Source organism: Quercus robur, chromosome 9 (assembly GCF_932294415.1).
Source record: "Quercus robur chromosome 9, dhQueRobu3.1, whole genome shotgun sequence".
Taxonomy (NCBI): domain Eukaryota; kingdom Viridiplantae; phylum Streptophyta; class Magnoliopsida; order Fagales; family Fagaceae; genus Quercus; species Quercus robur.
In genome coordinates, this window is record NC_065542.1 from 49,966,683 (window position 1) to 49,990,188 (window position 23,506).

Genomic DNA, 23,506 nt, shown 5'->3' on the forward strand with positions numbered 1-23,506 from the left:
CTCAAGTTTAATTATATGACGCCGTTTTTAGCCAAACTCAAAAATCAAAACCCAAACCTCACGACCACCCTAACCCAACTCCCTCACCCTTACAACCTTCCCTCCCTAACCCAGCTCTACGGCTCCTGTGAACCCAGAGGCCAGAACCTCAACTCACATCCATCGTGAACCCAGACCATTGCCTCCATCATCAAAGGCTCTAGGCGATGCTGAAGTCAGTTTTCTTCTCTTCTTTTTAAGCTCTCTTTCTCTCTTTTTCTTGGATTTTGCTTTTGTCATTGGGTTTGGATTTTTGGAGTTTTTTTATTGGGTTTGTTGGAGGTTTTTTTTTTTTTTTTTTTTTTTTTTTTTTTTTTTTTTTTTCATGTTTTTTTGGGCTTTAGATTTCACATTTTGACACCCTGTGTCATTTACAAATAACTTGTATATTATGTCAGTAATGAATAACATGCCCAAAAAAGCTCCTAGTGGATATAAAATGTTTTTATTTTTTTGCCAAATTGTTTACGTAAATACTCTTGTTGGAGACATACTTTCATGTGCAAACATTTATTTTATATTGGTATACCCAACAACATCAACCATCATGGCAACAACTAAATAAAACGCCTAGTTCTGGTTACTTTACTGTTTTTTAATTTTAGTGGGTGAGCCTCTTGGGTGATGATGAGCTGTGTGAATGGTGTAAAATAATGAACATTTTTAATTGGTAAATTAACTGTGTGCAATGATTATGATCCAAACATACAGTAGGGACAAAGCACAATACAAGGACCACTCGGTTGGACTACAACCATTGACACTGAACACACATATAAATGCATTTATATGTGTGTGTAGCGCGTTGAATATGGATCCACCATTTGATATGTTTATATAATATATCATGGAGGGGTATTCATTACATGATACACATGTTGAATATGCTTAAGTTACACCGACACAAACACGGATACGGATATGGGGGTGTGACAATTTTTGAAAAATAAGAGTACGACACGGCGTGGGTACGGCAATTAAATAAGTAATCAAATTTTTATATTTAAGCATATTTTTTAATATTTTTAGACATAAAATACGTTTATGTCTAACATTTAAATTATGTAAGAACTACAAATAAGTAAACTAACACCCGAAGTAGTAGAATAATACACATAAAATGTTTAGAGTACAAACCAAAATAACCAATAATAATAATATTGAGGGGATATATGTTTATTTTTTTAAAAGTGAATAAGTTACACGTAATTATATACATTTACAAAAGAAAAAGAAAGAATTAAGCCTATGTTTGGATTGCACTAAAATTATTTTAGTATCTGCGTATGACTTTTTAGTGGGTCCCATGTATTGTTCATGAGACCTACAAGTACTCTTTTCAGTAAAATTTTTATTAAAATTGGGTCTCACAGTACTATTCACATATTTAAAAATTATTTTGTTACATTGTTTTCAATTTTCAATTTTCAACAATAAACAGTATTTAAATAGATCTTAAATGTAGTTAGACAATTAAAATAAAAAGAAAAATGAATTTTAAAATAAAGCCTTTAGTTGAAGTTTTGAACACGTGAGTGTGACTTTTACTGGCTACCGATTGATGTGATAAAAGAGAGTTTGAATGGTTAAAAAGTTACATTCAAATTTTCACTATTTGTTAAACTTTCACAGTTCAAACCAGTGTCAATTCCTCAAAAAGTGTGTCAATTAGGGTGCGTTTGTTTTGGGAGAAAATGGTTTTAGGAAATCATTTTCCCCCAAACTCGCGTGTTTGACAGCAACGGAAAATGATATTTTTCGAAAAATGACTTCCTGTTGACTGAAATTTCCCCTTTGACCCGGAAATGATTTTACACTCTCATTTTCACTTCAAATCATTTCCGGGTCACGCAAAACATAGAGAGAGCGAGAGAAAAAAACGCAAAACACAACATAGAGAGAGCGAGAGAAAGAACGAGAGCTCCGTTCCAGCCATCGAGAGCTCCGATCCAGCCAACGAGCGAGATCAAGTGTGAGAGCTCCGATCGATCCAGCCATCGAGAGCTCCGATCCAGCCAACGAGCGAGAGAAAGAACGAGAGCTCCGATCCAGCCACCGACACCGATCTACCTCACGCCGGTCACGCCGAGCTCAGCCAGACGATCACTACGCCAAACACCGCAGACCCACGGTGAGTGAGAGCTCAAACTCACACCAATCCAGACCAACGCACCCGATCCAGCTCAGCCAGTCGATCACCGGTCCAGCCACTTCGATCACCGAGCCAAACACAGACTCACGGTGAGTTTTCCGGAACCGGTTGACTGCCACACACTCACCTCACCTCCGACCCACACACGTCCAATCCACACACTCACTCACCTCCGATCCACTCACCTCACCGGTCCAACCCATCCTCTTGACCCACCTCCCGATCTGATCTCTGCATTATATATATATATATATATATATATTTATTTATATAAATATTTATTTATTTATTTACTTGTTTTTATTTATTAATTTTTTTAATTATCCATTGTTTATTAAACTGTGTATTTATGGGTTATGCATATGAAATTTTGGGGCTTTTCTGATTGCAGGTTATTCCCGATTGGTTTGAGGTTTGATTTTTTTTAAGAATTTTGGAGCTTGACTGGTTATGCATGATTGGTTTTTGCTGTGATTTTTTTTAGAATTTGGCTAGTTGGGTTATGTGTAGAACTTTTGCTGTGATTTTTTGTTTAATTTGGCTAGTTGGGTTATGTGTAGAAATTTTGGAGCTTCACCCATGCTTGGTGTTATTATGTTCTTGTAGTAGAATATGTGTGTGTTTAAACCTTAATTGAAGGTGCTTTGGTTATATAGGTGATTGTAAATAGAATGCAATGTGATAGTATTGTGATATATCAATGTGCAGTTATAAATGTGATGGTATTGTGATAGTGTAAATATTGATTGTAAATAGAATGCAATGTGATGGTATTGTGATATATCAATGTGCAATTATCAATGTGATGGTATTGTGATAGTGTAAATAGAATGCAAGGTGATTTGGTACTCGTTATCAATATGGTTTGGATGTTTTATGTTTGTGGCTGATTTTATTTATGGTGTAATCAATAGCATACTTGTTTACATACCTCTTAGACCACAATGTTTGTGATTTTGTTAGATGAAGAAAAAAACCAAAGCCGTAATTCTTGCCTCAGTTGCATTTGTCCTCCTTGTGGGGGTTGCATTGTTAAGGAAATTGCGACGTAGACGTAGACAACTGCCTAGGACGCCTTATGTTAACCATGCCGCCGAGAGAGAGGAATACATAAATAGTGTTCTGCATGGAAGTGAGAGACATTGTGCGAATCAACTTAGGATGAAGCCTATAGCTTTCCACCACTTATGTCACATCCTCACTGAGGGGGAGCACGTACGTCTAACTATTCACATGTCTGTTACGGAGCAAGTGTTCATTTTCTTACACATTATTGGTCATAATGTGAGGTTTCGTGTAATGGGTAGTCGGATCTATAGATCAACTGAGACTGTTCATAGATACTTCAAGGTCGTCCTTAAGGGGTCCTGAAATTATATAGAGCTCTAATAAGATTGCGTAGCGAAGATACACCTCCAGAGATAAGGAATAGCAGAAGTTTTTACCCATATTTTAAGGTAAATATTGCGACTTGTGTATTTTTGTAAATTGTGAAGATTTATGTAATTTTAAACCATTATGTTTGTCAAAAATTAGGATTGTGTTGGAGTAATAGATGGTACACATGTTCGTGCATCTGTGCCACCTGAAATACAAGGAAGATTTCGTGGTCGTAAAGATGGAACCACGCAAAATGTGTTAGCTGCCATTAGTTTTGACTTAAAGTTCACTTATGTATTGGTTGGATGGGAAGGCAGTGCACATGATTCACGTGTGTTAAATGATGCATTTGCTAGGCCAGGGGGATTTTCAATTCCCGATGGGATTATACGATTACTTCACCTTTTTGTTTTATTAGTTTAATAAATATTGTGCGTTTTCCTAAGCATAGCAGTGATTTGGTTTTATTTTTTAATATATGTAGGTAAATATTATCTTGGTGATGCTGGGTATGGTAATAAAAATGGAATATTTTCACCTTATCGGAGTGTGCGATATCACTTGAAAGAGTTTAGTGATCGTCCTCCTGAGAATGCGCAAGAATTGTTCAACCTCCGACACTCTTCATTGAGAACTACCATTGAGCGAGGGTTTGGAGTGGTGAAAAAACGTTTTCGAGTGTTGGATGCAGAACCATTTTGGTCTTTCCCAACCTAAGTGAAAGTAGTGTTAGCGTGTTGTGGGGTTCATAATCACATTATGGGGGTTGAACCAAATGACCATATTATGGAAGATGCAATGAACCAAGTAGAGTCTAGTGACCACCAACAAGAAACACAATCACGTCGGGAGTCCGTCGAAGATAGTAGATCATGGAATGCTAAGAGAGATGAGATATGCCAAGCCATGTGGTCTGATTATACCAGGACTGGAGAGTAGTACTTTATTTAGGTTTCTATGATTGTAATGTACTTTTTCTTTTCGTTTTTTGTAAAGACAATGTATTTACTATAGACTTTTGGTGGTGTAATGAAAAAGTATTTGTAGCATTACATTGTTATTTGATGGTATTACATTGTCATTTCCATAGTTAGCATGTTTCATTCTGTTGTGCACATTTATAAGCGTGGTTGTATGTGTGTTTGATTTGTTGTTCATGTTCCGAGCGTAATTACTAAATGCTACTCTCATTTTTAAATGCTACTCTCACTATACTATTTTCATATGTAGTAATGTCAAAGGGCAAAGAAAAAGTTAGCAGCAGCAAGCAATTTAGGTGGCTGCCACCCATGCATGAGATGATGCTTAGGATATTTACAGAGGAGGCTGCAAAGGGCAATAAGCCCTCTAGTACTTTTAGGGCCGGCTCCTTTGCTCTTGTAGTGAAGGAGATAACGGTCCAATTCGGGGTTAAGTGCCACCCATCCTATGTTGACAATCGGATGCGAACTCTAAGGACCATGTGGTCCACTATTCAAACTCTTAGAAAGAAGAGTGGATTTGGTTGGGACGAAAATCTGAAAATGATAACTTGCGACGCTAAAACATACCAAGAAGAAGTTATGGTATGGCTTCCAACTATATTTTCTTAATATAGATGATAATATATGTTTTTACCTTTTATATGAAATTTATAGTGTCATTCTTTTTAGGATTTCATTGCTTTTATAAGGTTTTTCAAATATAACTTTCATGTCACCTTAGCTATGTATTATATCTATACATACCTATGTGTTTTCATCTATCTATATGTGTATATGTGTCTGAGCTACAATTTTCTTTGGTTCTCTGTTTGGTTGCTAATAAAATGTTGGGAAAGTAAAGAAAAGATTGATACTTTCTTTTTAAGGTGATTTTTTAATGGGTTTTTTTCAGCAATGACTTGGGAATAATAGGAAATTAAGGACCCACTGTTTTCTTTGATCTTTCTATTTGGTTGCCAGGAAAAAGTGAAGGAAAGAAAACAAAGTTTTTGACCAAAAGATTTGTGCTTGCTGTTGTATATATATATATATATATATATATATATATATATATATTTTTTTTTTTTTTTTTAATTGGGCTCTCTTAGCAGTGAAGTGTGCATAATAGTAGCACAATGTATTGACTTGTTCAATCCTTATTTGAGAGTTTTCTTGCATTACTTGTTTGATTACTGAGAAAATGTAGGAAAAAGTATGGAGTATTTGCTTTAATTGTTATTTCATAGTCTTTTATATTGAATTTATGAGTGAAGTTATTATTGCATTGTTATATACGTTCCTTTCTTCCTTACAGGCACATCAAAAGCATGCAGAATATCTGAACAAAAAAATTGACTTTTATGATGAATTAGCGATTGTTGTGGGGAAGGACACAGCCACAGGTGGCTTTTCTAAGTCCTATGTGGATATCGAAAATGAGCCAGAGAATGGGGATAGTGCGGAGTTTGTTGCAGATAATGTGGAGGAATGTGTGGTTGAAAAAGGGAAGAATGCAGTTCAATCATCTACCACTAGGTCAGGAATTTCCAAGTCCCGCAAAAGAGGGTGTGCAGCTTCTAATGCTGATGATAGTGTGCTGACTGATCTGTCTGATCAACTGAAGGAAATAGCTGTCGCTCTGAAAGAAATCAATCGGGGTCCGGTCGATTACATAGCTTTGTACAATGAGGTAATGGCTATGATGGCGGATGGATATAGCGAAGATATGCTCGCTACTGCCTTCGACCATCTGTGTGAAAATGAGAAGATGGCACGTGGATTTTTAGACAAGAATGCTAGGTTGAGGAAGCTGTGGTTAGATGGTTATTTTTTTCTCACAAATTTGATTTGCTTATTTCATGTTGACTGTGATGGTAGATTTAGGAATTAACTTTTGTTGTAGTATTAGTATTGACCTACCAATGTATTATATATGTACTTTTTTGTATTATTGGGATGATACAATTGCCCAAATTATGTATTTGTACTATTCAGATACCACGAATAGGTATCATTTTTGTACACCATGGAGGTGTAATGCCAATGGTGAACGATTGATGTGGTTGTTTTTATATAAATATTATGGGTATATTCAAATGATTATGTTTGATGTTGAAGTGGATGATAATTTTTGTACTGTTACAGATATGTCTAGGCAATGCAGGTTCTTGAATTTGAATGATTATTTTTGATGTTGAAGTGGATGATTAGTTTTGTACTGTTACAGGTTTGTCTAGATAATGCAGGTGCTTGAATTTGTAACACATTTCATATTTTCCGTAAAATGATCCACAAACCAAACACCGGAATTGATTTTCCGTAAAAAACGAATTTTATTTTTCGTAAAATGTTTGACTGAACCAAACATGGGAATTGATTTTCCGTAAAGTATTTTCCGTAAAATGTTTGGACGAACCAAACACAGGAATTGATTTTCCGTAAAACGATTTCCGTAAAATATTTGGACGAACAAAACACCGGAATTGATTTTCCATAAAACGATTTCCGAGACAGCCAAACAGCCTGAATACATTTTCCTTTTCCAGAAATTAGCATTTTCAGAAAATATGTATTTTTCGGAAAACGTTTTACAGCAACCAAATACACCCTTAGTAAAAAACTATTCAAGTCTCAGGGGGTGGAGGCGGATAAAACAAGAGAAAGGAAGATAAAGAGAAAACTAAAAAGGGAAGAGAAGAAGATGAAGTTAAAATAAGAAGAGAACAAAGCAGTAGTAGCAGCAATGTGAGGCTGAGAAGAAAAAGCAGAGAACTCTGAGATCGGCGTTGTGTCGGTGACCTGATCCGTGGTGGAGCTAAAAATCCTTCACACGCCGTGTTGGCGCAGCGTCGCCGCTATGTTGGAGTAGCGAAAAAAAAAATCATCGCTCAGACACCGGAGTTAGGCGAGTCTTACTGGTATCGATGTCCGACACGTGTCGGTGCAACCTAGGAATATGCTAGAGGGACTAAATAATGGGTCTCAGATGTTGATCTCAACACTCTTACTATTGTTGATTTGCCTAAGTATACCAAAAATCTTAGTATTGCAAATGTTGTAGAATTTTTTTAATACATTCCTCTGATGGAACTTCATAATCTGGCCCGAGCACCCTAGTCTTAGGAAATTTATATATATATATATATATTTATATACATATATAGGTATACTTTTTACAATTTTATATTTGTTCCTCATCTTTCTAAAATTTTCGGCCCCCTTCCCTACAATTTTATATTAATTTTATTGTTATAGCATTTGCATTAGTGGTAAGATAGCATAAGACTCCAAATTTGTCCAATCAAATCCAAAATACACCCACATTAGTTTATGCATCATTGTGCAAAAATACATTTGTGCTACAGTAATTGTGTAAAATAACCCTAAATGCATTTTTACAAATTCATGTAATTACTATAGCACAAATGTATATATATACAATGATACTGTAAACACCCCATTTCGTTCCGACCTATATCCAAGCCCCTTGGTTCCAATGATGAGAAATCAAATCGCTACCAAAATAATCAGCATCGTGTGTGGAACCCAATAAGGATGACAAGCTTAAACATGACCCTATACAGTCCAAGCCTAAGCCCAATAATAAAAATATGTGGGAAGCCCAAAGCCCAAAAGACAATTTTAGATTTGATTTGGCCTAGGCTTACAAAGACTGCATACGCTGGGTATATGATGTGTATGCACCCAATCTGTGGCGAGCACTCTCTGGACAACAAGCCTAAAATCACTTAATTTTCATTTTGATGAGATTCTAGGGCAACCAGCCTGATCAACTGACTGCCCAAATGTGTCGTCAAACCCTAACTACCCATTTCCCCTATAAATATCTCCATTTTCAACATCCAAAGGGGTCAAAAAATTAAGCCTTACCAAAACTCTTCCAAAATTCCCAAATAAAACCTAAACCTAGAGTTTTAAGGCTAGAAGGGCAAAGGGCTAAGCATTAGGTTGATCTTCAAATCCTTGTTGATTTGAAGGTAATTTTTTTCTCATCCATATTTGAATTCTCGTTTGGTTTAAGCTTGCAATGATACTACTTAAGGCCTTTTAGCAAACCCTAATCAAGTCGCTCAACTCATTCTCCCCCAAACATAGCTGCAGTGGTCGATTTTGCCCGAGGGTCTGGTTAAAACTACATCACTGTAAGTGCTACAAGGAGGAGATGTGAATATTTTCCATGAACCGTATTCTCCTCCTCACTTCTTGTTTTTATTACATTTTTTGCTATTTTTAAGCCTTAATATTTTGTTTTGCATGTATACATTTCATATTGTTTCTTTAATTTTGTTCAATTTTGTTGTTTGTGTCAAGAACATGTAAGAACCCTAATCTGCCATGAGATGCATATGCATAGGATAAGAAATGAATGCATCCATATCCTGGCATACGCACTTTTCATGCAGCTAGGGTTCTTGTTTTGGTTGTTTTTTGGAAATCTTTTTTGAGTCTCAAGTGTGCATGTACCTTTCTTACGGTGTACACCAGTTTGGGCTCAATCAAATTTCCTGCCTTTCTTATTTCATTTGTCATGAATGTTATGTTTTATTATTTTTCCTTATTTGCTTTTACCCATCATTAAAGTGTATATTCTGTTTGTCTTTTTTTCCTTGTTTGACATTAATTGCAAAATACCAAATATATATATATATAAATATATTTTCTTTTCTATCTCCAAACCCTAATCCACTCTCTCTCTTCTCTCTCATCCAATATTTAATTCTAACTCAAACTCATTAAGGCAACTATAAGTCGTAGACATAAATAAGGCAAACATTTCAAACTTTAAAATGCTTCAATACTGTATAAACTTAAAAGTAATAGTCAATCAACATTCAATTTGTTTGAAATTAAATGGCTATTCAAATATAAGGGAAGTATTTGAAAGAAGGTTTTAATTAAGGTGATTGATTTGAATCTAAATGGTAACAGCAGAAATCAAATCAATCAAACCCTAATTCATCAAATCTTTGTTAAGCCTTAAAATTCATAAGGCTCTTAATGTCAAATCAAGACAACTCAAGTCTAATAAAGGGAAAACACACATCAATTAATGAAGCTTCCATTTCAATTAATAATCCCTCCTCATAATAGTTAAACATCCTTTGGAGTGAGACTCGCAAATCTATTTGATAACCACATGCATGTACCCGTGTACATGCATGATTGGGTATACACATGCACACACTTGTTTGTCTTAACATGTTGTCTTCCATGCCATGCCTTGTCTCTTTGAGTTCATTGCCATGAATCAGTTTCTTTTCCATGACTATTTCAGTGCTTCCTTGTCCACATATCTGTATCGCTTTCCATATCGTGTCTCACATGTCCCATAGACTACACCTAGGTCTAGATGCAAACACACACTTTTAAACTTCTAGGATAAATCTATCCCCTGTCCAAATCAAGCAAGGATATATGAAGGTCAACTATGGCTGAGCTGGCTTGGGGTGCCTAACCTTTTCGCATCATGTACCATTGACACAAATATATATATATATATATATATATATATATTAAATAGTTGTGAGAGTGGGCATTTGAAATCTAGACAACTCCATTAAACCACCAGGAGGTGTTAGTTGAGTTACAAGGCTTTTGGAAGATTTTATGCATGATTCGTTCTAGACCAAGACCTGCGGCGAATAGGACCTCTATGATAAAAAGGCCCCAAAAATTGTGGAATGGTAACTTTTTTTTTGGGGTTAAAAGTATTAAGATCTTCTTCAAGACTAAGAACAATACTTCTCCTTCTTGTTGGTAGCAAACCATAAAACTCTCCTAATTTTCTTCCAATATATTGCTGAACTTGCCTAGGATGTATGGAATCGTTGCGGCAGAACACTTTTTACTTGCTGAATGAAACAGTCTTGTTTTAGTTGTAATAAACCAGCTAAAGAAAAATTCTTCTTGTTACTCCAAGAGAGTGAAGAAGTATAATGGGTAGTGAGAAATTGAATGATGTATCAATAATTAATCCCTTTTTTTTAGAAAACATTCCCAGGGAATTGCAATCACAATGTTATTAACAATTAAGACTTGACCAGGACCTAGCTAAAGGAATCACATTCTAAAGAGAAGTGCCTTTAAGCATTGGGGACCTTGATAGAAAACATGGTGAGCATGTTATACATTTTATTTGATAGTCACTTTTTATCTCGCAAAAAAAAAAAAAAAAAAAAAAAAAGAAGTAAATAAGCTCACAGTATATTATGGTTTCTGTTAATAGGTCTTTTTAAAAAATAAAAAAGGAAAAATTTTCAAACACCTCCTCAACTTTTAGGTAGTGGCCATAATACCCCCTAAACTTTAATAATTTTGGCCAATTTACTCCTTGAATTTTAGACACCTGCCAAATCAATACCCCTATTAATCTTCGGTTAATAAACTAGTGATAAAACTCACGTGAGAGGCACGTGGGAATAAAAACCAAAGCTGAACAGCCTGAACCATTGAGAGAGAGGGAGAAAGTTTGGGCTCGGTCTAGAGAGAGAGAGAGAGAGAGAGAGAGAGAGGAGATGATCCAACCAGAAGTCCATAACCACCTCGGTATCCTCTCTCCGGTGCTGGAGTTTCACTGTCGTCTCACTGTCTGTTCACCGCTGGTATACTTTTCTCTTCCCCCCCTTTTTTTTTTTTTTTTTTGCTTTCAGTTTTTCCAATTCTCCTTGTGTGATTTTTTTTTTTCTTGATTTGATAGCTGGTTGTGGTAAAATGCCCACAGTTGATGGTTTTTCCAATTCACTGCTCTTTGTATGTAAAATGTAATGCTTTTTGAGAATGCTACATAGCCGTTTGATGAAATGCCTGAGAGGGATACGGCAATTAGAGGGGCTGGTTGTTTGTTAGGATTTTAGATGGGTTTGAAATTTCTTGATAATAATTCTAGTTTATTTTGATGCATTTCTAATAACTTAATCTTTTTGAGTATATTATTATGATGAATCTGTTAATGAGAATTTACTTTGGCACCATATGGTTGTGAGCTAATTGGTGGGAGAACAAGCTAGGCTACTATTATTAACTGTTTACTTGGCTCTTCTATAGTGAATGTGGTTTATGTAGTGTAGTTAGATGATTAATAAGTGAGCTTGATTGTTTCATATAAGCTAATGGAAATTAAAAATAAAACAAATGTTAAATTTGGGACTTAAAATTACTATACATATCAAGTGAGGTGATTTTGTTCTCTAGTATAATATCATGTAATTCTTTTAACGATTTGTGAAAGAAAATTTGAAAAAGCAGTGGCTGTATTACATTTGGTGGTTCAAAAGGTAACACTGGTTTTTTAAATTTTCTTCTTCTAAATGGTTCAAGGGAGATGATTGATGATTTCGTTAGTTTGATTACTAGAGAAAAAGAAGATAAGGATAATTTTAAATGGCCTTGAGTTTGTTGGTGGTGTAAGTATGTAACCAATATTTGATGTTATGAGCTTATGAATCATCCAGTTGAGGTTGATGAAATGTAGAAAATTATTATTTCATTACGTATTTCTTCTATATGCTGATCATTTTCATTGATTCAATTATATATTTTTGTTCTTTAGAAGTTCTTTGCTTACATTATTGGAGTCCTGTTAATTGCAACTTAGTTTTGTTAAGGAAAAATTCAACAATACACATAATGAATTTTTTATTATGGTTTTATTAGACTTAGTAGTATGAACTAATATCAACTACAGATTACGTCTTAATCTGACAAGCTAAGAATAGAGCCATTAATTTTCATGACATGTGACGCAAAATTATACTTTTTTGAATTATGTGGTGAAAGTACCAGGTTTGGGGGGTGTTCATTTGTTTCTTTTGGGTTTCATTTACTTGTGTTTGGTTTCTAAGTTGTGCATAGTCTAATAATTTTTTTTTTTTGTTTGTTTGTTTAATTTTTTTGTTGTGTAGGATCATAATGTATGGTATTGGGGAAGAACAAAGTTGAAATGCACATAGAGGATCCCTAAGTGGCTTGGAGGATATATCAATATATTTTACCAACATGTCAACATGGAGGAGATGTTTTCAGTGGCTTTTGTAAATATGGACTCTAGTACCAGCTTACTATATATACATTGCAGTGACTATCTATGTAGGAGCCCTAAAAACAAGGCTTGTGATGTAATATACCTACCTATTTAGATTAGATGTAATATAATATAAAAATGTTCACAACTATATAATGTTCAACTTATGAAATTAATGGAATTCTATTAATGTATGAGTTATTGAAAAAGCTTCTAGCTTGAAGTGCTAATGTGGAAATTTAAAGAAAATTTCTCCTTTCAAAAAATAGTAGAAATTTCCTGAGAGCTTATTAGTTATTACTGAGAAAGCTAAAGAAAATTATCAAGAAAATAGTGAAATTTATCCTATCAAAAATAGGCCAATATATGGGTTAAATAAAATCATTCTTCTCAGTTAACACTGACAATATCATTTTATTTGATTGCTTTGATATACATTAAGTGATGAAATATCAAACCAAAAGGTTTACCATTAGTAAAATGTTCTCCTCAGTTACCATGAATTAAAACAAGAACAAAGTTTCTCTCCAAACTAGTTTAAAGAAAAACTCTACAAACTCCTCATATATCACTATATTGAGTGTAAATTTTAAAAATCTAATCGTTAGATTGCATGTTCTTATTATATTCTTCATGCATGTAAAATTTCAAGAAAATCAAAGATTAATTGCTATCTCATCAAACAAATGTTAAAATTTCAAATTTTTATGATCTAAAATTGTATATACAAAATAAGTTTATTGATTAAACAGTAAATAATATCCAATTTAAACGAAATTTGATATGCATGTTAAGAACATAAGGAACATGAAATTTAACGGTTAGATTTTCAAAACTCACACAAAAAAAAAAAAAAGATATATAAGAAGTTTGAAAAGTTTCTTTCCAAACTAGTTTAGAGAGAAATTTTGTTCTTAAAACAATGAGCGTTTACAAATAGTAAATTGTTTCAAAAAAATAACACCCATTTGTGTTTGGGATGCACCTATCTTCCAACCACTTTTTTTTTATTAGAAATTTTTTTTACATCTAGTTGTTACTCTTCACTTATTCCTAATCATGATTTTCTGTAATACACCTCTCCTTTAGTGCCTCCTTGAAGACTACATGTGATACAAATTTGAGTCCATCTGTTAGCTATACATTCTTCATGCCAGTGTGTTGGTTAAACTCATGGAACCTAGGCCTTGAATTCCCATCCTCATCGGATGAATTTGTAGGAAGTGACAGTAGACATTTATCCATGGCTGCAATACAAAATTAACAAGAAGATTAATAGAAAGAGATGGAAAGAAAGAACAATATAGAGAAAAGAAAAGAAAATTCTAACTTCCCCATCCATAAGCTAAACTATTCCTTTAAAGTTTGAGATTTTTACCCGTTTTATTCCCCCCAAAAAATAGAAAAGAAAAAGAAACTAGTTTTGCCATATTCTTGCCACTTATTAAATAAACAATATAGAGAACATAATTCATTGCAAATAGTCAATAAAGAGTCAAATATGTAAAGAGTCATTCTATGTGACACAAACAATATCCCAAATACTAAAAGGTTCCCTTATTTCAAAAGGAATTGAATGCAAAAACTTAACATGATCATTTGGTATACATATTACAGCATCTATACCATTAACTAATTGAGGTTTGAAAGCCAAGTGCTAAAATATACACACCAAGTTCTAAAATACCACCTCTTTACAAGCATTGAAAATCAAAATGAAGTTTTTAACCCACAGAAGTTAGTTCTATGCATCAAAATAAACTTGAATTATTGTCAAAAAATTGCAAACCCATCTAAAATCCTACCAATCAACCAAACCCCATTAGAGATAATCCTGGAATATGATTACCTTACTGCCACCGATTATATCATTTGTCTAGTTTATTATTACTAATATATGTAATGTTGTTTTAGTATTAAAGAAGTAGTTCTCATGATGAACTACCTTAATTTGTAGCAAGTAAATAATGGATATCGTTCAATGTAGGAGAAAACGTGCCAAAGTAGCCCAGCTTGTTCTTCCACCAATTAGCTCACAACCATATGGTGCCAAAGAAAATTCTCATCAATGGATTTGTCATAATAATATACTCAAAAAGATTAAGTTATTAGAAATGCATCAAAATAAATTATAATTATTATCAAGAAATTTCAAACCCATCTAAAATCCTACCAAACAACCAACCCCTCTAATGGCCATATCCCTCTTTGGCATTTCATCAAACAGCTATGTAGCATACTCAAAAAGCATTGCATTTTACATAGAAAGAGCAGTGAATTGGAAAAACAACCAACTATGTGCATTTTACCACAACCAAGCCTACCCAATCCACCACAACCAGCTATCAAACCAAGAACAAAAATCGCACAAGGAGAATTGGAAAAACTGAGAGCAGCAAAAAAATAAAAAAAGGGAAAGAGAAAAGTATACTAGCTGTGAACAGTCAGTGAGACGATGGTGGAACTCTGGCACCGGAGAGAGGATACCGAGGTGGTTATGGACTTCTGGTTGGATCATCTCCCCTCTCTCTCTCTCTCTCTCTAAACAGAGCCCAAACTTTCTCCCTCTCTCTCATTGGTTCAGGCTGTTCAGCTTTGGTTTTTATTCCCAAGTGCCTCTCACGTGAGTTTCTCCGTTAGTTTATTAATAGAAGAATAACAGATGTATTGATTTGGCAGGTGTCTAAAGTTTAAGAAGTATATCGGCTAAAATTAAAGTTCAAGGGGGGTGTTATGGCTACTACTTGAAAGTTCAGGTGGGTGTTGGAGCATTTTTCTTAAATAAAAATAAAATCAATGAACAAAAAAGATAGGAGAGGCACCCACTAAGATTGAATTTTATAATACAATTGATTCTTTGTTTTTATCAGTTTTTGCTGTTTTCCAAATGTAGGTGAGAACCTTTTGAAGCCTCCTTAATGAATGTACAAGGAGTCAAGGACATCCGTTAACATAAATCTACCTCAATTTAAGGTCACACCATTTGATGACCATCCAAATAACAACATACAAGGTAGGAATCAATGAATTAGGGACAAGGATTTTCATTTCTCTTTGACTCTCTTTTGCAAAAAAATTTATATTATAAAAGTCATATTTTGGTGACTATTTTTATAATTACAACTATCATCTTCACAAGTAACAAAAAAATTGTGTTTCTAGTGTTTCTTTACTAGCATAGGAATAAGGATAATAACCAAAGGAAAAGGTTACTCTTAAAAATGCTTCTCCTCTCCATTCATGCAATTAATAAGGATAAATGGCTTGCCGATTAGCTATTATGTCGAACTTTTTTTTTTTTTTTTTTTTTTGCTGAATAGCTATTATGTCGAACTTGGATGTTCTAAAGTTATATTGTGTATTGAGAATCTTTGCTAAGAAAGTGTGGGGCCCGAAATCTGAGGTTCCAGCCCACTTTGTATTCAGGGCCCAAAGCCCAGGCCGAGGAGCCTTACTGCCGAGGACATATGATGAAAGCCGCTCAAAAGCCCAAGGATGTGGCCGAGGACGATCTCACGCTCAACGCCTCACAAAATGCCTGAAGAAAAGGACAAACTCAGTGCAAGAGCAGTACAAGGGAGAAAGCTGCCAACACCGTAATGTGGAGCCCTACGTCTGACAAGCCCATACTCCAGACCATGCTATTTAACTTTTCCCAACCACTCCGACGTATGGATTGATAGGACGAGTCAATACCCCAAAAAGGCAAAATTTACACGTGGACACTAAACAGGAAGTAAACACTAGTATAAAAGGGAAAGAGAGCAAAAGGGGAGGGGGATCCCAAAAAGAAGGGAGAGGAAAAAAGATACCACAAAAAGAAGAGTGGGAAGAATGTGATGCTCCTCGGACTAAATCCGAGGACTCAAACCCTCAGAGCTACACCGATGTGAAGCCTAGCTATTCTGGCCAAACCTACCTTCGTATGAGCTTCCACGAAAATCACGACTAAACCGCCATCCAACGACCAAGGTCCAGCCTTTCTAGCCCACTCTCTATGAATTATATTGTTCGGGCCTTTTACATACGCGCCCAATGTCATTCTTGGGTCGCTAAATAATTGTGTCCTTACAATTGGCACCGTATGTGGGAAGGCTTTCGCGTTGGCGCAGGTGGCGGTGGAGTCAAGCCCCTATCAAGCAAAGGTCTGCAAAGGTTCCTCCATTTCCAGCGACAGGCAGTTGTTGCTCCGACATAAATTTCTGCTAGGGGCTACGCCTCGCAGTGCCGATAACACGGGCAGCTCTAGGGGCTTCCAACATCAAGCTAACTCTCCCCACCTTCGTCGAGGGGCTAACCTTCGAAAAGTAAATAAATAAGTAAATAAATACAAGTTTTGGACAGAACCAAGGCCTTGCATGGTCCTCGGACTCAAGCCTATGGAGAAACCAACTACTTAAAAGGAAAAATACAAGTTTTGGACAAAACCAAGGCCTTGCGTTGTCCTCGGACTCAAGCCTATGGGGAAACCAACTACTTAAAAGGAAAAATACAAGTTTTCGACAGAACCAAGGCCTTGCATGGTCCTCGAACTCAAGCCTATGGGGAAACCAACTACTTAAAAGAAAAAAATACAAGTTTTCGACAGAACCAAGGCCTTGCATGGTCCTCGGACTCAAGCCTATGGGGAAACCAACTACTACAAAGAAAAAATACAAGTTTTGGACAGAACCAAGACCTTGCATCATCCTCGGACTCAAGCCTATGGGGAAACCAACCACTACAAAGAAAAAATACAAGTTTTGGACAGAACCAAGGCCTTGCATGGTCCTCGGACTCAAGCCTATGGGGAAACCAACTACTACAAAGAAAAAATACAAGTTTTGGACAGAACCAAGGCCTTGTATGGTCCTCAGACTCAAGCCTATGGGGAAACCAACTACTACAAAGAAAAAATACAAGTTTTGGACAGAACCAAGGCCTTGCATGGTCCTCGGACTCAAGCCTATGGGGAAACCAATTACTACAAAGAAAAAATACAAGTTTTGGACAGAACTAAGGCCTTGAATGGTCCTCGAACTCAAGCCTATGGAGAAACCAACTACTACAAAGAAAAAATACAAGTTTTGGACAGAACTAAGGCCTTGCATGGTCCTCGAACTCAAGCCTATGGGGAAACCAACTACTTAAAAGGAAAAATACAAGTTTTCGACAGAACCAAGGCCTTGTATGGTCCTCGAACTCAAGCCTATGGGGAAACTAACTACTTAAAAGGAAAAATACAAGTTTTGGATAGAACCAAGGCCTTGCATGGTCCTCGGACTCAAGCCTATGGGGAAACCAACTACTATAAAGAAAAAATACAAGTTTTGGACAGAACCAAGGCCTTGCATGGTCCTCGGACTCAAGCCTATGGGAAAGCCAACTACTACAAAGAAAAAATACAAGTTTTGGACAGAACCAAGGCCTTGCATGGTCCTCGGACTCAAGCCGATGGGGAAACCAACTACTACAAAGAAAAAATACAAGTTTTGGACAGGACCAAGGCCTTGCATGGTCCTCGGACTCAAGCCTATGGGGAAACCAACTACTTAAAAGAAAAAATACAAGTTTTGACAGAACCAAGGCCTTACATAGTCCTCGGACTCAAGCCTATGGGGAAACCAACTACTACAAAGAAAAAATACAAGTTTTGGATAGAACTAAGGCCTTGCATGGTCCTCGGACTCAAGCCTATGGGGAAACCAACTACTACAAAGAAAAAATACAAGTAGGCCTTGCATAGTCCTCGGACTCAAGCCTATGGGGAAACCAACTACTACAAAGAAAAAATACAAGTTTTGGACAAAATCAAGGTCTTGCATGGTCCTCGGACTCAAGCCTATGAGGAAGCCAACTACTACAGAGAAAAAATACAAGTTTTGGACAGAACCAAGGCCTTGCATGGTCCTCGGACTCAAGACGATGGGGAAACCAACTACTACAAAGAAAAAATACAAGTTTTGGACAGAACCAAGGCCTTGCATGGTCCTCGGACTCAAGCCTACGGGGAAACCAACTACTTAAAAGAAAAAATACAAGTTTTGGACAGAACCAAGGCCTTGCATGGTCCTCGGACTCAAGCCTATGGGGAAACCAACTACTACAAAGAAAAAATACAAGTTTTGGACAGAACTAAGGCCTTGCATGATCCTCGGACTCAAGCCTATGGGGAAACCAACTACTACAAAGAAAAAATATAAGTTTTGGACAGAACCAAGGCCTTGTATGGTCCTCGGACTCAAGCTTATGGGGAAACCAACTACTACAAAGAAAAAATACAAGTTTTGGACAGAACCAAGACCTTGCATCATCCTCGGACTCAAGCCTATGGGGAAACCAACTACTACAAAGAAAAAATACAAGTTTTGGACAGAACCAAGGCCTTGCATGGTCCTCGGACTCAAGCCTATGGGGAAACCAACTACTACAAAGAAAAAATACAAGTTTTGGACAGAACCAAGGCCTTGTATGGTCCTCAGACTCAAGCCTATGGGGAAACCAACTACTACAAAGAAAAAATACAAGTTCTGGACAGAACCAAGGCCTTGCATGGTCCTCGGACTCAAGCCTATGGGGAAACCAATTACTACAAAGAAAAAATACAAGTTTTGGACAGAACTAAGGCCTTGAATGGTCCTCGAACTCAAGCCTATGGAGAAACCAACTACTACAAAGAAAAAATACAAGTTTTGGACAGAACCAAGGCCTTGCATGGTCCTCGAACTCAAGCCTATGGGGAAACCAACTACTTAAAAGGAAAAATACAAGTTTTCGACAGAACCAAGGCCTTGTATGGTCCTCGGACTCAAGCCTATGGGGAAACTAACTACTTAAAAGGAAAAATACAAGTTTTGGATAGAACCAAGGCCTTGCATGGTCCTCGGACTCAAGCCTATGGGGAAACCAACTACTATAAAGAAAAAATACAAGTTTTGGACAGAACCAAGTCCTTGCATGATCCTCGGACTCAAGCCTATGGGGAAGCCAACTACTACAAAGAAAAAATACAAGTTTTGGACAGAACCAAGGCCTTGCATGGTCCTCGGACTCAAGCCGATGGGGAAACCAACTACTACAAAGAAAAAATACAAGTTTTGGACAGGACCAAGGCCTTGCATGGTCCTCGGACTCAAGCCTATGGGGAAACCAACTACTTAAAAGAAAAAATACAAGTTTTGGACAGAACCAAGGCCTTACATAGTCCTCAGACTCAAGCCTATGGGGAAACCAACTACTACAAAGAAAAAATACAAGTTTTGGACAGAACTAAGGCCTTGCATGGTCCTCGGACTCAAGCCGATGGGGAAACCAACTACTACAAAGAAAAAATACAAGTTTTGGACAGGACCAAGGCCTTGCATGGTCCTCGGACTCAAGCCTATGGGGAAACCAACTACTTAAAAGAAAAAATACAAGTTTTGACAGAACCAAGGCCTTACATAGTCCTCGGACTCAAGCCTATGGGGAAACCAACTACTACAAAGAAAAAATACAAGTTTTGGATAGAACTAAGGCCTTGCATGGTCCTCGGACTCAAGCCTATGGGGAAACCAACTACTACAAAGAAAAAATACAAGTAGGCCTTGCATAGTCCTCGGACTCAAGCCTATGGGGAAACCAACTACTACAAAGAAAAAATACAAGTTTTGGACAAAATCAAGGTCTTGCATGGTCCTCGGACTCAAGCCTATGAGGAAGCCAACTACTACAGAGAAAAAATACAAGTTTTGGACAGAACCAAGGCCTTGCATGGTCCTCGGACTCAAGACGATGGGGAAACCAACTACTACAAAGAAAAAATACAAGTTTTGGACAGAACCAAGGCCTTGCATGGTCCTCGGACTCAAGCCTACGGGGAAACCAACTACTTAAAAGAAAAAATACAAGTTTTGGACAGAACCAAGGCCTTGCATGGTCCTCGGACTCAAGCCTATGGGGAAACCAACTACTACAAAGAAAAAATACAAGTTTTGGACAGAACTAAGGCCTTGCATGATCCTCGGACTCAAGCCTATGGGGAAACCAACTACTACAAAGAAAAAATATAAGTTTTGGACAGAACCAAGGCCTTGTATGGTCCTCGGACTCAAGCTTATGGGGAAACCAACTACTACAAAGAAAAAATACAAGTTTTGGACAGAACCAAGACCTTGCATCATCCTCGGACTCAAGCCTATGGGGAAACCAACTACTACAAAGAAAAAATACAAGTTTTGGACAGAACCAAGGCCTTGCATGGTCCTCGGACTCAAGCCTATGGGGAAACCAACTACTACAAAGAAAAAATACAAGTTTTGGACAGAACCAAGGCCTTGTATGGTCCTCAGACTCAAGCCTATGGGGAAACCAACTACTACAAAGAAAAAATACAAGTTTTGGACAGAACCAAGGCCTTGCATGGTCCTCGGACTCAAGCCTATGGGGAAACCAATTACTACAAAGAAAAAATACAAGTTTTGGACAGAACTAAGGCCTTGAATGGTCCTCGAACTCAAGCCTATGGAGAAACCAACTACTACAAAGAAAAAATACAAGTTTTGGACAGAACCAAGGCCTTGCATGGTCCTCGAACTCAAGCCTATGGGGAAACCAACTACTTAAAAGGAAAAATACAAGTTTTCGACAGAACCAAGGCCTTGTATGGTCCTCGGACTCAAGCCTATGGGGAAACTAACTACTTAAAAGGAAAAATACAAGTTTTGGATAGAACCAAGGCCTTGCATGGTCCTCGGACTCAAGCCTATGGGGAAACCAACTACTATAAAGAAAAAATACAAGTTTTGGACAGAACCAAGTCCTTGCATGATCCTCGGACTCAAGCCTATGGGGAAGCCAACTACTACAAAGAAAAAATACAAGTTTTGGACAGAACCAAGGCCTTGCATGGTCCTCGGACTCAAGCCGATGGGGAAACCAACTACTACAAAGAAAAAATACAAGTTTTGGACAGGACCAAGGCCTTGCATGGTCCTCGGACTCAAGCCTATGGGGAAACCAACTACTTAAAAGAAAAAATACAAGTTTTGGACAGAACCAAGGCCTTACATAGTCCTCGGACTCAAGCCTATGGGGAAACCAACTACTACAAAGAAAAAATACAAGTTTTGGACAGAACTAAGGCCTTGCATGGTCCTCGGACTCAAGCCTATGGGGAAACCAACTACTACAAAGAAAAAATACAAGTAGGCCTTGCATAGTCCTCGGACTCAAGCCTATGGGGAAACCAACTACTACAAAGAAAAAATACAAGTTTTGGACAAAATCAAGGTCTTGCATGGTCCTCGGACTCAAGCCTATGAGGAAGCCAACTACTACAGAGAAAAAAATACAAGTTTTGGACAGAACCAAGGCCTTGCATGGTCCTCGGACTCAAGACGATGGGGAAACCAACTACTACAAAGAAAAAATACAAGTTTTGGACAGAACCAAGGCCTTGCATGGTCCTCGGACTCAAGCCTACGGGGAAACCAACTACTTAAAAGAAAAAATACAAGTTTTGGACAGAACCAAGGCCTTGCATGGTCCTCGGACTCAAGCCTATGGGGAAACCAACTACTACAAAGAAAAAATACAAGTTTTGGACAGAACTAAGGCCTTGCATGATCCTCGGACTCAAGCCTATGGGGAAACCAACTACTACAAAGAAAAAATATAAGTTTTGGACAGAACCAAGGCCTTGTATGGTCCTCGGACTCAAGCTTATGGGGAAACCAACTACTACAAAGAAAAAATACAAGTTTTGGACAGAACCTAGGCCTTGCATGGTCCTCGGACTCATGCCTATGGGGAAACCAACTACTACAAAGAAAAAATACAAGTTTTGGACAGAACCAAGGCCTTGCATGGTCCTCGGACTTAAGCCTATGGGGAAACCAACTACTACAAAGAAAAAATACAAGTTTTGGACAGAACCAAGGCCTTGCATGGTCCTCGGACTCAAGCCTATGGGGAAACCAACTACTTAAAATAAAAAATACAAGTTTTGGACAGAACCAAGGCCTTACATGGTCCTCGGACTCAAGCCTATGGGGAAACCAACTACTATAAAGAAAAAATACAAGTTTTGGACAGAACCAAGGCCTTGTATGGTACTCAAGCCTATGGGGAAACCAATTACTTAAAAGAAAAAATACAAGTTTTGGACAGAACCAAGGCCTTGTATGGTCCTCGGACTCAAGCCTATGGGGAAACCAACTACTTAAAAGAAAAAATACAAGTTTTGGACAGAACCAAGGCCTTATATGGTCCTCGGACTCAAGCCTATGGGGAAACCAACTACTTAAATAAAAAAAAGAATAAATAAATAATACAAGTTTTGGGCACAACCTGGTACAATCAAACCTCGGTCCTCGGATCAGAGGCCATGTATTATCGAAAACACGGCCAAAGTTCCACACTACTCGACAACCCTCTCGGATGGATTATTTTGGGTTCCTTATTCTCGGGCACCTACTTCATGCGCGTTACGGTACACTCAACCGTTATCTCGGTTAATCTCATAAGTTTAATTTGCTATTGATTGGTGTTATTATATTTGATAGTTTCAATAGGTTCAAATTGGTAGTTTTTTGTCACAAGGTTTCTATCCTAAGTATCATTAAAGGAAAATACACATGTAGCATACCCATTCACAAAGTAATTTCCGCAAAAAAGAAAAGTATTTAGAGGGAAACAAATTCATCTTTTATTAGTACAAAGAAACAGTACAATGTACAATGAAAAAGCTTGAATAAGCTTGAGGTTCCAGCCCACTTTGTATTCAGGGCCCAAAGCCTAGGCTGAGGAGCCTTACTGCCGAGGACGTATGATGAAAGTCCCTCAAAAGCCCAAGGATGTGGCCGAGGACGATCTCGCGTTCAACGCCTCACAAAACGCTTGAAGAAAAGGACAAACTCAGTACAAGAGCAGTACAAGGGAGAAAGCTGCCAACACCGTAATGTGGAGCCCTGC

General features: G+C 37.2%; 2 protein-coding genes and 1 long non-coding RNA gene across 3 annotated transcripts in view; 2 read left to right on the plus strand and 1 right to left on the minus strand.

Moving 5' to 3' along the window:
- LOC126698900 (protein FAR1-RELATED SEQUENCE 5) overlaps nucleotides 1-23,506 on the plus strand; it is a 98,033-nt gene that overhangs the window by 63,650 nt on the left and 10,877 nt on the right. The window lies entirely within an intron of this gene.
- LOC126701158 (uncharacterized) lies at nucleotides 4,804-6,424 on the plus strand. The gene is made up of 2 exons (XM_050399280.1): nucleotides 4,804-5,136; nucleotides 5,849-6,424. Exons 1-2 carry the CDS (start codon nucleotides 4,804-4,806, stop codon nucleotides 6,422-6,424), a joined length of 909 nt encoding a protein of 302 aa, XP_050255237.1.
- LOC126698902 (uncharacterized) lies at nucleotides 13,419-15,337 on the minus strand. The gene is made up of 2 exons (XR_007646633.1): nucleotides 15,006-15,337; nucleotides 13,419-13,821 (listed from the first exon to the last, which is right to left on the minus strand). It is a non-coding gene; the product is annotated as an uncharacterized LOC126698902 (long non-coding RNA).